The sequence below is a fragment of the Microplitis demolitor genome, chromosome 6 (assembly GCF_026212275.2).
Source record: "Microplitis demolitor isolate Queensland-Clemson2020A chromosome 6, iyMicDemo2.1a, whole genome shotgun sequence".
NCBI lineage: Eukaryota > Metazoa > Arthropoda > Insecta > Hymenoptera > Braconidae > Microplitis > Microplitis demolitor.
In genome coordinates, this window is record NC_068550.1 from 7,587,271 (window position 1) to 7,604,655 (window position 17,385).

The 17,385-nt window shown below is 29.8% G+C and overlaps 2 protein-coding genes across 6 annotated transcripts in view; both read right to left on the reverse strand.

Annotated features, from left to right (window-relative positions):
• Nucleotides 1-255: 255 nt before the first annotated feature.
• LOC103575085 (uncharacterized) lies at nucleotides 256-8,653 on the reverse strand. 2 transcript variants are annotated; one of them, XM_008554711.3, is made up of 7 exons: nucleotides 8,294-8,653; nucleotides 5,158-5,837; nucleotides 4,848-4,992; nucleotides 3,408-3,545; nucleotides 3,060-3,316; nucleotides 2,777-2,982; nucleotides 256-1,054 (listed from the first exon to the last, which is right to left on the reverse strand). In XM_008554711.3, the coding sequence occupies exons 2-7, from the start codon at nucleotides 5,815-5,817 to the stop codon at nucleotides 271-273; spliced, it is 2,190 nt and encodes a 729-aa protein (XP_008552933.1). In that variant the 5' UTR covers nucleotides 5,818-5,837; nucleotides 8,294-8,653; the 3' UTR covers nucleotides 256-270. The 2 variants fall into 2 exon arrangements, with proteins under 2 accessions (XP_008552933.1, XP_053596101.1); XM_053740126.1 differs by lacking the exon at nucleotides 8,294-8,653 and adding an exon at nucleotides 7,202-7,330.
• A 265-nt stretch (nucleotides 8,654-8,918) lies between these two features.
• The window catches only part of LOC103575086 (uncharacterized), a 111,173-nt gene continuing 102,706 nt past the window's right edge, over nucleotides 8,919-17,385 (reverse strand). For all 4 annotated transcript variants that reach the window (XM_053740127.1, XM_014439393.2, XM_053740128.1 and 1 more), the window contains one exon: nucleotides 8,919-11,818. The gene's annotated coding sequence lies outside the window, so the exon portion shown is untranslated. The remainder of the gene's footprint in view (nucleotides 11,819-17,385) is intronic.

Here is a 17,385-nt window from a genome sequence, read left to right on the forward strand (position 1 = left end):
GTTTACATACACACACACACACACACACACACACACACACACACACACACACACACACACACACACTCGGACATCATTCTGAAAATAGTCAGAATAGCTTCCTAGGACCTCAAAACGTCGACATCTGATGAAAACTCGATTTTCGAAAATCGGGGTGAAAACAATAACTTCCCGAAATTTTTGAAAATCGTCGATTTTCTTAGCGGGAAGTTAAAAAAAGGATTTCAAATAATAAAAAAATTTATTTAATTTAAAAAAAAAAATACATTATTAATGACGTTTAAAATCATCAATTTGTTGTTGAGTGAGAGTAGAATTAATATATTTTGAATGATCGACATTGATTAGTTTTGGTACTAAAAATCCTCCGTAACCTTTTGATCCTCGATGAGCTATTCCAATTCCGCTGAGTGCTTTGTCGCCTGAAATTGACGCTGGACGAGCATCAAAGTATGGGATGGTCAGTTGCCCAAAATCTTTTTGATAATCAGTAACTTGGAATTCAATAAATTGGTTTGGATACGAGTCCAACTGGTTTATAGTATCAGCTTTTAGTGGATCATCGGAGTGGAAGAGGTTCAATTCAGTCCTCATTCGAGAGTAATCAACAGATTTTTCAGATGATCTACCGGTGGTGAGCCACATCGAGGGTTTCGATAATAGTGGCTCTAGAGTTCCGCGATAATAATTGTAAGGAGTAACAAAAATTTGAAGTTCCAATGGACTTGAAGATTTGGGTGGATATCCTCCAACGTAATTGAGACGGACACCGGTCACAATGTAGTCGGGGGAGGAAATCACGTCGTCGAGATGGAGCTTATTATTGTCGTGACGGAGATAAGTGTAGTCCAACTCGTAGATCAGCGGCGACTGTACGTTTCCCTCACGCTTCCAAAACGAACCCTCACGGGTGTTTTGCTTATAGACCAGGTCGTTAAGTGGAAGCCAGTTGCGGGTAAAATTATCGATTTCACCTCTTGGTAATAGACGGCCTTGTTCAGCTTGCAAGTGGACCATGTTGTCCTTCTTTTGGAAACGAACGTTCGTGATCACCCTATAAGATGTTTTATTAATGTTATTAATTTTATATTATATTGTTATTTTTTTAAGTGTAACACAAAAAGGCTAATTTTTTAAAAATTGAAATATGGCGACGTGGGTACTCATTCTAACGAAAATTTATTAATTTGCAAGACTATGGTATTCATTATTAGAAATAATTTTTTTATTGTTCACTTTTAATTTGTAATTTTTATTTTGATCTTACTTTTAATGTCAACTGATTTACTAATATTTAATTATGAATTTGGTTGTCTTGCATTTTAATTATCACGTTATTATGCTCTATCCCTCTTTTTACGCTCCATCGATTTCTTTATAAATTTTGATCACTCTATAGTAAAATAATTATCGAAATAAAAAAAAAATTTTAATATACCACGTTTTTGACACTGACTAAAAAGTATAAAATAGTTTATCTGACCCTTATGAAGATTTAAAACCATATAGAAATTCTGAACTTCTTGCAGATAGTCCTGAAAATTTATGATTGTGAATTTTTAATAGTTATGAAAAGACTTGTAAGATTTAAAACGAAAAACCTGGGGCACATGCGATCCTCAGACAGTATTCAAGTCGGAATAGCTGCTTTACGACGTCTTTTTCAAGGTGTCCTCAAGAAGTCTTACAATGACTTCTTAAATTTTTGTGACGTTTAAATGTATTCATTTTTAAACTTCTTTATGAAGTCAAAATTAAGAGCTTCTTAAAGACGTCCAAATCATAAATAGGAACTCATTCAGAATTCATCAAGACGTCATTTTGCTATCTGAGTACATAATTGCAAGAAGTGTAGAGAGGAGTTGTCAATGTGAAAACTTGCACATCGGTTTGTATCATTTGCAGTGCGATAAAATTATTAGTTAAACTATTAATGCATCAATTATCTTTAAGAAGTTGTCAAGATGTCGAATGAGCCACCTAGTGAACTCAGTAAGACATCTTTAAAAATCGTTCTTTTTTCTGACTTCGCAAATAAGACTTCAGTATGAATTTACCATGACGTCTTTAAAGAGCTCCTAATTTTGACTTCATAAAGAAGTTTAAAAATGAATACATTTAGACGTCACAAAAATTTAAGAAGTCATTGTAAGACTTCTTGAGGACACCTTGAAAAAGACGTCGTAAAGCAGCTATTCCGACTTGAATACTGTCTGAGGATCGCATGTGCCCCAGGTTTTTCGTTTTAAATCTTACAAGTCTTTTCATAACTATTAAAAATTCACAATCATAAATTTTCAGGACTATCTGCAAGAAGTTCAGAATTTCTATATGGTTTTAAATCTTCATAAGGCTCAGAGAAACTATTTTATACGTTTTAGTCAGTGTCAAAAACGTGGTATATTAAAATTTTCTTTTTTATTTTGATAATTATTTTACTATAGAGTGATCAAAATTTTTGATGAAATCGATAGAGCGTAAAAAGAGGGGGTAAAATGAATCGCACTAGAAAATATAAATTCTAGTGATTTTATTTTGCTACTTGTGCTTATGGACAATTACCAATAGATGTTTGATTATTAATGTCCCGGTAATTTAAAAAATAATAACAGATATGGGACTGAAAGGCCTGCCCATTAAAACTGATCTCTTTTTTAAAAATAATAACTTAAATCGAACGGATGAGTTTGTTATTTAAAGTATAATCAGACTATTTATCAATAATTTATCAGCTTCCTATAGAGCTATTAAATAAATAAATAAATAAATTTCTTACATATTATTTTCAATATCAGCAATTTGCGGCATTAAACTGATTGCACGTGTTGCGAACGATTCTGCGCCTTCCTCAGAACATTGACAGATCAAATTATCACAACTGGCCTGTTCTAATGTGTCAATAAAACGTCCATTACAATTTTCTCTCACCGTTTCATTTGTTCCGTTGTCAATCCACTCATATCTTCTTCCGGATCCTAATTTCTGAAACACCACACACACTTTTATTATCTCATTATCAAAAAATAATAAATAATTAAGTATATAAATAAAGTATTTACAGCTTCACAGAATGCTTTCTTATCAGCAACTGTACAGTTATGTAACCTTCCATTGCATTTCCATTTCGGACAGTAATTATTGATCAACAAATTTTTTTTGTTGTAACGCTCATCCAAGCACTCGACACTGCTAAGTATATCTTGATTTACATTTTTAGTAGAATGCGTTGTGCTCGAAGCTTCGCAATCGGCATACAATTGTCTTTTGTTGAGGTAATACAGTCCAAATAAATTGTCCAATCGGAAGCTAGTTATGTCTGTAGAATTAAATAATTGAAATTTAGAGTTTTTTTAAATTCATTTTTTAATTATTTGTTATTTATTTATGGTTTTATTGTAATATATTACCGTGATAATGAATTTGAGGATCACATCGTAATGTGTCACGTGATGCCAATGAAGTAACGTGTTGAGAAGCTTGTAAATAATTGCTCATTCTATTTATGATTTGTGTTATTTCTACATTCAAGTTATCTTTTTCGTCAACTAAAAAAAAAAATTTCATTTCCATTATTGTTACACTGAGAGAAATTTATAGTAACCGTTTCTAATACGTTTATGAAATATCATCCTATACTTTTATGGTAATAATTACTTGGAATTATGGGATATAGGCGCATACTTTCTGGGAAAAGTTCCCATAACTATGGAAACGATTCCCATCATTTTGGTAGCAGTTCCCATATTGCATGGTAATAGAATTATTGTAATGATTACCATACTCATGAGAATAGTTCCCATGAGCAAATAGGAACAAAACTTATAACCATGTTATAACTGTTCTTAAGTGGATATGAGAATGGACCTTATACATTATGGTAACTATTCCCATAATTTATGTAAAATATTCCCATAATATTATGGTACACAGAAAGCAAATTATGAGAAGTTTTGCTATGCATTATGGAAACTATTCCCATAATGTTATGGGAACCATCTTTATAATATCATAAATTTTTTATTTCTAAAATATTATAGAAATTTCCCTCATTTTAATGTTTTTTGCCAAACACGAATTTTGTTTACAATGTTTGAATTTTTGTTTTTATGTTTAATAATATTTCTGTGTGTTATAGAAGTAATTCCCACACTTTTCTTTAAATTAATATTTATGATAGTGTGGGAACCATTCCCATAATATTATAGGAATGATTCCCATAATGGTATAGGAACTATTCCAATTGTATTATGGGAACCATTCCTATAATATTATGGGAATAGTTTTTATACTATTATAGGAACCATTCCTACAATGTTATGGGAAAGGTTCCTATAATATATGGGAATAGTACCTATAATTATCGGAACTGCTCCCATAATTTATGGTCGTAATTCCTATGATGGTATAGGAAAAAATTTCATAAAATTGTGGGAACCATTTCCAAAATTTTCTTTCTGTGTAATCGTTGCCATATATTATGGTAATGGTTACCATTTTCCACTAGATTAATAATCTATTTGTAGGATATTTTTTTTTCATCAATTTGTTTGTATCAATAACGTGACGCTTTTTGTGAATATCCCTAATTCCTAATCCATACTAAATTCCCATATGGATTTAGCATGTTATTTATTCTCATAGAAACCCATGTGAAAATCTATATTGGGATCTATGCTGGATTCTTATAGGAAACCAAATGGGAATCAATCCGAAAACGCCATGTAGGAATCTATATAGGACTTTAGGCTGGATTCCCACGTGGGTTTTTTTTGATAGGGATAGGATTGGAACAAAATTTTTTTACTCTTCTAATAATATATGAATTAGTATTATTATAACATATTTACTTTGCAGCATAAGCTCGTTATATTTAAGAGAAAATACAATCATCATAAATGCTTTCAATTCACTCAAAATAACTAAATCATAAACAGCCTTTATTTCTTCTTGTAGCGACATTTCATTGTCACATTTAGAACCAAATGAAGATACCTAAGAATATAAATTTATTATTGTGATTATCAGTAAAATAAAATTATTTAAATTATCAGGATAATACATAAATTTTGTGAGCAGAGTAAATTGAACAAATATTTAATTGTGTAACATTTTCAAAATTTAAATTAAAACTACGAATTAATATAAAAAATAAATTACCTTGGAAGTGGATAAGTTTTTCACAAGCCTCGAGTAAATAGGAGCCATTTTTGATGGTTCAAAAAAACTTTTCAAATTATTGACAGCTTCCAATAAACTATCGGGTCTCATGGACAGGATTGAGTTGACGAATTTACTTATCGTGGAAGTCGTCATTTGAACTTTTGGGTGAGCATACTCCATAAACAACTTATAATGGTTATTGATTTTTAAAACGCAGTTGTGCATTTCTAAAATTATTAAGTTAGTGGCTTGATTATTAGAGCCATTTGTACCTAATTTCCCAAAAATATTGTTTAAAAGTCTGACTAGCTGGTCCTCAATGCCGTCAGTATCATGGAGTAGAATGTTTGACATTAGTCTTGCTTTGTAGAACATTTTTCGAATGGCTTTATTAACATTGCTAGCATTACAGTTTTCCTGATGGTTAATCGGGTGCTTTGATTCTGACAGTACAAGACTTGATGAATTATATTCAGATATTGGTTGGTAGAGTGAAGAGTGTTTTCTTTTAAATCCAGATACTATGTTATTTATTGTGACGACAATCTCTTTGATTATTCCGCCGATTTCGTTGATCGTCGATAGATTCGTAGATGCATTTGATTGGTGGCAATTGATGATGACAAATATTAAAAAAATTAATTTTAGTTTCACCATTTTTTAGTCAGTTTTTTAATCTAGAAAGTAAAACATTTATATGTTATTTGACTGATTGAAAAAATTCGTCTATTTTTTTTCTCGAAACCCCCTATTAAAAAGTTGCAAAGAGGTGACATAAAATGCCTGTTGAAAGATGAGCTTTTAATTGTTTTCTAGTTATTTTGCATTGTTTTCTACACGAAAAAAATAAATAGTGCTGGTTACTGTTTCGCGCAGTAATCGACGAAAAGTATAGGGGAAAATACATTGAAATATGACTGATTCATATTAGAACAGGCGTAAGTCATTGCTTAACACGTACTATTACTTTTTAAACAGTAACCAATGCTGTGCTACACAGTACATGAAACATATAACTGGTGACTGTTAAAATGGTCATCGTTCATAGTTCAAGAGGTTCAAGAGTATACAAGCCTCTCAGCATAGCTGTTGTTGCTGAACAGAATGCGAGAACTTACTATTTAGTAACAAAAATGGTTCCTTAGATCTAGTAGATATCATTAACTTCCAGAATAGTACTGAGTCCTGTTTTGACATGAGCGGTTACTATAGTATGTTATAACATATGTATCTGTACATGGAGAAAAAGAAACAGCAACGATTGCTGCGCAGAACAGTAATCTAGTCAATGAGCGTGTTCGGGCGAAAGATTAATTATAGTAGAAGCATATTTTACTATACTTATTTTATTCAATTGACTGGATTACTGTTCTGCGCAGTAATGGTTACTGTTATTTTTTCTCCATGTAGTGTCAAGAATAGTAAAGACTAGAAATGTGAAGCTAACCGTCAGGTCATTTTTTGACCGTCACGTCATGGTCACAAAACTGTCAGCGGACCGTTCATAAAATGACGAACCGTCACAATTATGGCGACATCTTACAAACGTCTTTCTTTTATAAAAATTCTAGTTTTGAAAACGCCATTTTCTTATAATAAATACCACGAAATAAGAATAAAAAGAAAAAATAAATTTTTCAATCATTTGCAAAAGTTATACACTGAAAGAACAATTTATTTGAGTCAAATAAATAGATTTATTTGACTGAACAAAATCATTTATTTTATTCAAATATATATTTTTTTGTAGTTAACAAATGTTGGTTGAAAAACAATTTCAAATAAAGATTTGTTAACTATAAACAAATCACTATTTCATTCAAATGAACCATATCTTTGTCTCAAATGAATACTAATTGGGTTCATTCAAATATGGGATTTATTTGCCTGAAACAAATCTTATTTAGCTTAAATAAATTGTTCTCTCAGTGATATACTATATTCATTATATTAAACTACATGCAATTAAATTTATAAAATTAAAAATTAAAAAAGTTTGATGAATTTTTATTGATTTTCGAACTGGAATCTTATACTGCACCTTATACTGTATCTTATACTTGTTCAAGTAGTGGTCTCAGAGTGTTCAACTACTTCGGCTTGTCTAAATAGATAGTTAAAGTACTACTGCGTCATTAATGAATTTTAAAAGCCTTGCGAAAATATGAAAATTTTATAATTTATTCCTTTTTTTTTTTTAAATAGATTTAAAAATGTCCCTATTTTCATAAGTAACACTTGTTTTGTCAATTTAATTAATTTTTATTTGCCAAAATCATGGTTAACTGAATTTCACTTGGAAAACTGTTCAAGTACTGAGTACACCTTACAGATTTAAAAAAAAATTAGTCACTGTTGTTATAAATTAGGAGTTAAACGAAATTTGGTAAATAAATTTTAGCCTTAAAAATTTGACATTCTAAATTATAATGTTGACATGAAGATTTTACTGAAATTTAGTTTACAAATTTCGTTTAACTCCTAATTGATATCAACTGTTAATAATTTTTTTTTAATCTATATCTCGGCGAAATTGTAACTGTGTTGCCCTTTTTTCAATTAGTGTTTTATCTATTTTTTTTAACTAGTTATTAAAATTTTAATACGGTCAATATAATTGAAAGTCATTGAATATTTTTAAAAAGTGGGAAGTACTGTTTAAAAATGGCCTTAATAAAAAAATTGAAAAATCGGCGCTCTATTTAAAAGATTACAGCCCTCTGAAGTCTCAAAGTTTCAGGGCTCATAGATCATTTAATCAACTTTCGTACTTATTAATTATTCAACGCCGTCTTCTATCATATTAATAACAATTTTAACTGTAAGCCACTTAGAGATGATCGATTTCTTCGGTGATTGTCTTGTATTAATTAATAGAATAGGTTATAGCCATTACTTTATCCATTCGTAGGTTATGTAGATAATATGAAGAATTTTATGATCGAGTAATTTTAGCTCGAGAGTATTGGGTAGTAGTTACAAAGTGTATATTATAGGTCGAGGGTTAATAATTAATTTATACTATTTTAGCATAATAATAATAATAATAATAATAATAATAATAATAATAATAATAATAATAATGATGATGATGACATAATGATGATTGATTATAATTATTAAATAGACGTACCTGAGAATGGGTATGAGGATGATAATACGTGGCAGACACGTTTAAACAGTGATTGAACACATCGACTAATGCGAGTTTATATATTTTAATAATTATTGAATCCACTCAACACACACTTAGGCTACTCGTTAATTACTCAAAAAATGATAAGCCATCAGCTATTATCAAAACTAATAATAATGACAGTATTAGCTATTTGAGAACAAAAACGATAATGTAGCAAACAAGTACATCATAAATTGTCTCTTGAAATAAATTATATTTTTTTCTTTGTTTTTAAACTTAAAAAAATTTAGTAAGTAGATAATACAATTTTCAGTAAATTCTTGCTTGAAAATTCAAGTCTTAAGGAGTCAGTAATAAATAATTTTCTGTGTAGAACTTAAAAATGAATATAGTTTCAACATCTACTTATATGACTAATTCAATTGTTTTCAATCTTAGCCCCCAAGTGATTGATAAATTTGTGAAGTTAAAAACTTTTAATTGAATTATCGATTAAAGTCAATTACTGACTTAATAACATTAATTAGGTATTTTTTCTAGTAATTAATGGTCTAAAAAATGGTTATCAAAATAATTAGAAGCGATGATTAATATCATTGTCATTTATTGCAACACTCAATTAGAGTACACATTTTTTTTATAACTAATAGCTATTTAAGCAAATACATAAAGTATAAAAAAAAAATAAAATAAAATAAAAATAATAATAATGATAAAATTGAACAATTGCTTTTTATAGTAGGAATCGCAAAACAAAGTCTGGTCCTCGCAATTATTTATACTTATGCATTAATCAATAATTCCGATTAATTAATTATTAAATTAATTAATCTTAAGAAAAATCATTTAATGATTTTTGTTTTTTTTTTTTTTATTCATTTATTTAATTACTTAACTAATATAATATTGACGATCATTTTTCTTGAAGGCACAACGATCCTCAACCCTTACGATTAATCTCTTATACCACGAAAACTTGAATATTTATACTGAGAGAACAATTTATTTGAGCCAAATAAGATTTGTTTCATGCGGATAAATCCCATATTTGAATGGACTCAATCGATATTTATTGAAGGTAAAGATGTCGTTTATCGAAAGTATTTACTTGAATCAAATAAAAATTTGTTTATACTCGACAAATCTTTATTTAGATGATGACAACAGTAACACCGCGAGCAGCAGTGTATTTTTTTCAAATAAGATTTGTTAACTATAAAACAATATACACAGAAAAAAAAAATTTTTTTTTCGCTCCAAGAAAATTTTTGCTTGCACTTCGTAATGCAAAATTTTTTAAAGCAAGTAAAAATTTTCTCAGAGCAAGTGAAAATTTCTTGCATCAAGAAATCCTTTTTTTCTGTGTAAATTTAAATGAACTAAATGATTTTGTTAAGTAAAATTTGACGAAAGTATTTTATTTAATTAAATATTTATTTCAACCGAATAAAGTTTATTTATATAAAATAAATACTTCTCAATAGTTTTAAATAAATCTATTTATTTGAATGAAATAAACTGTTTTTTCAGTGCATTTTTTAAAAGCTGGGGCAAAATAGGTACTTGATTACCAGCGAGTTGAAAAATATTTTTTTTTTGAGATAATTACGTAGTCAGTGAGTTAATTTGCTTTCAAAAGAATAAGCACAATCCACATTTAAAAAAACAAAAAATTTTCACAATTTTTTGAAAAAAATTAAAAATTTTCATTTTTTCAAAATTTATTACCTGGATTAGATAAATCTTTAAATTTCCTCTCGAATGAGTACCCACAAGACCTGGTTACCAAATGACCCATTTTGTCCCGCTTTTCCCCCAAACCGCGAAAAAAAATTTCTAGTCAACGTGGCAACTATTAGAGATTATTAAAGAACACCCGCGTAATATTAACCGATAAATCGATTAATAACACAATGGTTCGATCGTAAAGGGGACCGAGTGCCTTCGTCATACAAGTAAAAAAAAATAATATTAATAATAAAAATAATAATAACTATTAATTAATTATTTAATATTAATAATAAATTGAAGAAAACTAAAAATATTAAAAAAAAAAAATGCATATGTTTTCATATTTAAAACATCGTAACTAACACATGTTACGATAAATACTTAACTATCATAATTAAATCACTTAATTAAATCTCTTGATGCAATAGTGCAGTATATTTATTTCAATAAAAATATGTTTTTTTCTAAGGACACTTGTTGATTTTATTTAAATATTTTTAGTCGAAATCGACTGGCCTTTAATGGAAAATTGTAAAAAAATTAATTGTTCGCTGATAAAAATCATGACGAATTTAAACAAAAAAAAAGCCTAGCCTAGTCTACAATAATTAATTAATCATTATAATAATAGTATTTTAATTAAAATATGTATATAGTAATCACAAAATGAGACTAAGGCCCAGATACCAAAAATGGCCGTGATCGTTAATCGTTACAGTGGTCCCGAGTTTCTTTTTTTTTTTTGTATATTATTTAAATGTTAAAAAAAATATTATGAGCGGGGGCCACGATTAAATAAACAATCAGCCTTTTTTTCTCTCCTCGTTCGTTGCTTGAGTATTTTATAGACAGAGCGAAGAGGAAGCTGATCAGTAATTAGATTTTAATAAATATGCACACCTCAACAGTTTTCATGTATTTAGTCCTTTTACAGCTAAACTAATAGACAGGTTGAAAATGATTATGACCTCCTTTACAGGAAATTTATTTTTCTAATTCTATAAAATTGATATCCACAACTTTTTCCTAACTTCGATACGTTAGTCATAATTTAAACTTTCAGTTTCCGGAAATAATAATTTTGGTTTTATGTAAATTTTTCGATTTATACTTCAAATGGAGATAGTTTCGAAACTATGGACTCAATTGAAAAATTGATAAAGACCTTTTTTACAGGAAATTTAATTCTCTACAATATTGATTGAATTGACTTTTTTCGTATCTTTGATAATTTAGCCAGGAAATGAAATGAAAGCCTGAGAAACGAGAGGGGTGTGCATTTGTTCGAATAAACGATAAATCTAAAGTAATCGATATGTCTATTTAAAATCATACAAATCCATACAAAAATCTCGGGAATTAATAAAAAACACTCTGATACTCTGGAATGCATTCTAATCATATAAAATTACTAGTCTTATTATAAAAAAATTATGACTTAAGTACAACCACAACAATAATTATTAATAATAATAATAAAAAAAAAAAAAAAAAGAAAAAAAACTTTGTCATTATTATGGCATTCTGGACGCTCTAGACGCTTCCGTTATCAGTAAACTAATTATTGATATCAATTTATCAGCTCTTGATAATTCCGCGGCGCATTTTGTTTCCAAGGTTTAAAATATGAATTTTATTTTCTTACAATGCGCGCGGGCGGATTTTATTTTTCAGCGTATGAAAGCTAAGCTCTACATGGAAATTTTGATTTTAATAAAAGACGTTGGAGATCCGTCAGTGTCTCATTCGGACCGCTCTTTGCCTTCATCATCCCTTCGTCGGTCGAATCTGCAACAAAAAAAAAATTTTTTTTTAATGATCATAAGCAATACACTTATACATATATTTATTTAGAATACAATGATGACGATAATAACCCAGTGAACACATGTCCTTAAATTGACGTCATATATCGGTCATAGGTTATATATGATGTCAGTTTAAGGTCATGTGTTCACTGAGGAGTGATTCCATGGGTAAAAGAAATGATGAGTCAAAAGATTTTACTGAAGACCGAGAGATGTCGCGAGTGACTGGGAGGAAATTAAAATTTCATGATTTATCGGTAGAGTTGTAGTTTTAGAAATGTTCGTTAGATAAAATGTATGGAGGGAAAATTTTAAATGTGATTTGAATTTCGATAGTTTTTAAATTTTAAATATTATTTGAGGGAAGTATGGATGGGTTGTAGTTTTAGCTGAGGAGGGTGGGTTGGAGTTATAAATTGGTAAGATAGATTTTTGAGTTATGAAAAAGGGAGGAATAAGAAAATTCAAACTGAGGCTGCGTAGTAAATTTACAGTTTTACATCAAATCGTCAGAATGAAACGAAAATTAATTGGTGAGTGGTAAGAATTTAAGTTGCCCAAGTTTCGATTGAGTCAAAGCGTAATTTTTAATAGTCACATTGAACACTAATTATCGGAAAATAAATTGTTTTGGTAAAAGAAATGTTTGGCTCTAAAAGCCCAGCTTATAAATTTAATAACTTAGATACTACTGTATATAATTATAGCTCAAAGTCTGATTTTTACGATAGAGAAATAAAAAATTTTTCATTTTCATCCCTCGACTTATAAATTTTAAAAAATATTTAAAAAGTGAGGTATACTCAAAAAAGTGACTTGAAATTCAATATCTTTAGTGACTAATGATCGAAAATAACTAAATTTGTGAAAACTGAGCCAGAAGTCTGATTTCTCCAATTTATTATCATAATTCCTATTTATAAATTTTTATATGTTCATTCTAATTTTCTCACAAATCAATAATTCCTCCCCTTAAACCGTGTCATCTTAAAAATAAAATATATTAAAAACTACTGGTTAAAAATCAATAGATCAGAAATAAAAATTGTGGCGAAAAGTTCACTTTCTCCACTGAACTCAATCCTAATTTTTAATCTTCATTCTTTCCACTATAAATTACCAAAAATTTATGCATCTAATTATCTCTCTAATAAATCTAGTTTTTTTTTTTTTTTTCATCAACAGTCCCATTTCATACTATAGACAACAAACTACAACCAGTTTTTACTCAGTACGATCCCTACTCAGTACCAATTTAAAGTGTCAGTGAATCATTACCGATAGTTTCGATCATATCTCCATACTCTAGGGATAATAATAATGGAGCTGTGTGTTATGTCCTTGTTCATGTCTTTCTATCTCTCTCTCTCTCTCTCTGTATATATATATATATATATATATATATATATATATATATATATATATATATATATATATAATATGTAGATGTAAATGCGTCGCCACTGTGTAAATCCAACAAAACCTTGCCACCCTTTTATTTTTATCTTAGTGTCGGGGACCCCATTAGACAGCATCGACTACATCCTTTATGGCTTCAACATCCTCCGTGTCCTCTGTCCTCTTAAACTAGAGCCATAATCTCAAAATAAAAAATAAAAGATGGGTATTTACGCGAATAAAGATGAGGACCTTGAGGCATTTTAACTTTTAGCGGCGTAATTGGGATTGGAATCTAGAGAGTATTAAAAATGTTGTTAAAACAGGTGAAAGTACGACATAATATCCTTGATCTTGAATACTCTTATGTAATGTATCGTCATATATATACATGTATATTGTACTTGTAAATATATATACCTACTGAGTACTGAGTATTGACTCAGAAAGAGAGAAGAGAAGAGATACTTTAGCATGTACAAATCGCGTGATTCGGTATATACGTAATTGAGTATTTTCCATCGTACTTCCGCTCAGCACGAGATTGAGGAGAGTAAAAATAAAAATAAAAAAAATATAGAGAATAAAAAGAATTTACGCTACACTATTATCATCATCTTCCTGCAGATCTTTTAGCTTCGCATGCTATTTGTAACTTGTATCATCTTTTATGTACATCTTTACGTTTATGTTTTCTGTCTACATTATTATTTGTAAATATTCATATTTTTAAATTTAATTTTTATTTTTATTACGTGTTAAGATGGATTTAAATAAAAATCTGCATTTAGTTTTTTTTTCTAGTACGGATTGCGGCTCAAGTATTGAAATTAGTATAGTTATTTTCGATAGTATGCGGAACGGTAGGGATTCTGACGGCTTGAAGTGACGTCACGAGTTTGAGGCGATGGGCGCATTCTTAGCAAGACCGGATACAGTACGAGGTCTTGATGAGAATGTATCCATAGCCTCAAACGCGTGTCTGCCCTCCAAGTTTGTCAGGGTTCCCATCTTTGAGCATAAAGTATCGAACAAAATTTTTTGTCATATCGACGGCGGAAGTTGAATTTGCGAGTAACATGCAGAGGGCGCAAACTATACTATTTCTGGCAATCTATAGTTTAGTTAACTTTCCTCGAACTAGTATCGAAAAGTAACTTCTATCTCTCTATCTGTCTCTACATTCCTACACGACTACTACAATACGCTATAGATGAGTCGAATTATTTTTTAATTCGACAAACGTCCGCTAGGCGGAACTTTCAAATTAACCAAACAGTAATTAAACATTTCTGACTGTTCCTCTCGCAAATTCAACTTCCGCCGTCGATATGACAAAAAATTTTGTTCGATACTTTATGCTAAAAGGTAGGAACCCTGACAAACTTGAAGTGCAGATACGCGTTTGAGGTTATGGATACACTCTCATCAAGACCTCGTACTATATCTGGTCTTGCTAAGAATGCGCCCATAGCCTCAAACTCGTGACGTCACTTCAAGTTTGTCAGGGTTCCTACCGTTCCGCATACGTATCGAAAATAACTATTTTTTAGAAAATTGAATTTTCTACAAAATTATTATTACACATTTTTATCATATCTCTGATAGTTAAGCTATTATTGTTATTTAAAATTTTATAGACTTGAGATTTTTAGGTTTAGCCATGGAAATTTATGTAGATTTACTTTAAATTGTAATAACGTCGAAAATATTTGATTTATGTAAATATTACAAGAATACTTTTTGGTAAATGCTTAAAAGTGGGGCTCACCCATATTTAAATTAGCGAACCCCTTATTGTAAGCAGTTAGCAATGAAACCAGGTTGGTCATCATGCAATTGTCGGCGGATTGACCATGTTTTCACTTAAGTATAAATTAAACGTCAATATTCAGGTGTTTGTAATAAGGTTTTAAACATAATATCTTAATTTCTTTTTGATATTTTTCAATGTTCCGTGCTATACTGCACTAAATGACATAAGTTTCTTATTAGTCAATGTACTGACTCTTAAGTCAACCACCAACCTTAAGATATATGCCAGTTTTTTGCCAAAATGGGTGTAGTTTCGTCCTAAGTACGTTAACGGACTCGTCAGTAAGCCTATGTTAACGTACTCTTGCCTTAGACTACATCTCTTACTAGTACGCGCCGGCGTAAAACAGTGTTGTGGGCTTCAGCCAGACATTATACTAGCAAAAGAAGGCTGATATCATCCAAACTGCTTGCACCAAAATGCTATGTGAGCGGTTGTACACAATTAAAATACTAAAATAACACAAATATGCTGATTTTCACTATTACAAGAGTTCAAAAATTATTTGTAACTCTTAGATAGACCTTTCTATCGCCACCGTCCATCTTACGGTATTATATAAAATTACTTATATTTATTAGGAAAATTTATTTTTGAAAATTAGCATCATTTTATGTTATTTTTATCAATTTTATACATTTCAATTGCAAGGTCCAGATAGATATTTAGTGTTAGAGACAAAAACTCATACAGAAAATTTAATCCGCCGTGTAGCTAAACACATGAAAAAAATTTATTTATATATATTTAAGGTGTAATAAGCACTTGAAATATTGAAAAATGTGGTCAGCCCGAATATGCACAATTACCTACTTTTTTTATAGAAAATTAATTTCTCTACAAATTTATTTCAGTACATTTTTTGGATATCTCCCATACTTTGGTGGCAATCTGAATTCAATACTAGTGGCCCCCCCTTAAAATGTATATCAATCCTCGCTGTTTTAAATAGTAATTTGAAATGCATTTATATTCTTTTAAATCAAGTATTTAAACGTTTAACACAGTGGGGGCTTTTATGCAAAAGTGTCATTTAGTAAAATTTTTAAAAAACATTTTAAGTTATTAATTGATTATAAGCTGACGGTTGAGCAATGATTACCCTGCGAAGCTTGGGTTAATCAGATAATTATCAAGCATTATTAGGCCTTTCTTATCAATTATCACACATCAAAATGCAACCACCAGCTACTCAACAAATGATACGTGGGTTGATTGTTTATTACCGGGAATTCCGTTCCTCTGAATCAAAAATTCAAAAACAAAAAAAAATATATTTCTTTACGATAATAATCGCCGACAATAAATAAAATAAAAGCCTCAACTCGCGCGTTGTTTTTATCATATATGCTGACAAACACCGACCGGGACACGTGACATCCTCCAACGTGGGCGTCGGACGCCGTTATGTCTCTCCAGCCATCTTAACTTTTCTTTGTTTTGTTTTCCATGTACGGATTAGTTAAACAGTCCCTTCCTTTATCCTCGCTGCAGTACATCAAAGTCACGGTAATAGATGACAAAGTATTTTTTCTTGTATTAACATTTTTAAATCAACATTAAACCCGCCAACAACTTGTGACTTTAAAACACCTCCATACTTATGTATGCAAACATGGGGCAAAATGAGACTCCATTTTCCAAACAAAATAAAGTTATTTCCAAGTCTTTGTTTTTTTTTTTTTACTGACAACTGGACAAAGTTCAACTCTAAAGTAAAGTAAGCCACTAATAGAAATAAATATTTTTTTTGTTCCACAAACAGTATAAAGTTTTCAAAAATAGTTAAAAAGCGAGGAAACTTTTTGTCTTTCATTAGTAATAAAAAATTTTTTCTTTCAATGATAGCCCACTTTATCTCAGAGTCAATTTTTCCAGTTCTCAATGGCAAAACAAACATTTCAAAACAAAATATTTTTAGTTTTAAAATATATATATTAGGGTGAACTAAAAAAACTGACTATTTTTTTTTCGAGTCTCTTATGAAAATTTGTTGGTTTACGATGTTTTAAGAAGCCTCTCCAAAAGTCAGCTCGATAAAAAATTTTCAAGAGATCGCTCACAAATTTTGAAAATATCAAAAATGATCAAATTCGAATTTTTATTTCAAATTTTCTTCTTTCTCGTGGCAGCAATAGTTTATATTTGTGAAATCACGACTACGCTGAAAATTTAAGCCCAAAATTTAAATATTTAAACTTCGCTCAAGATTTATATATTTATATATATAGGGGAATGACGGGACAAATGAACCACTCCAAAAATGTAATAAAAAGTTTGTTTTTAAAATTTTTTTTAGGAATTCTTTAGTGGCCTCAATGTTTTTTTTGACC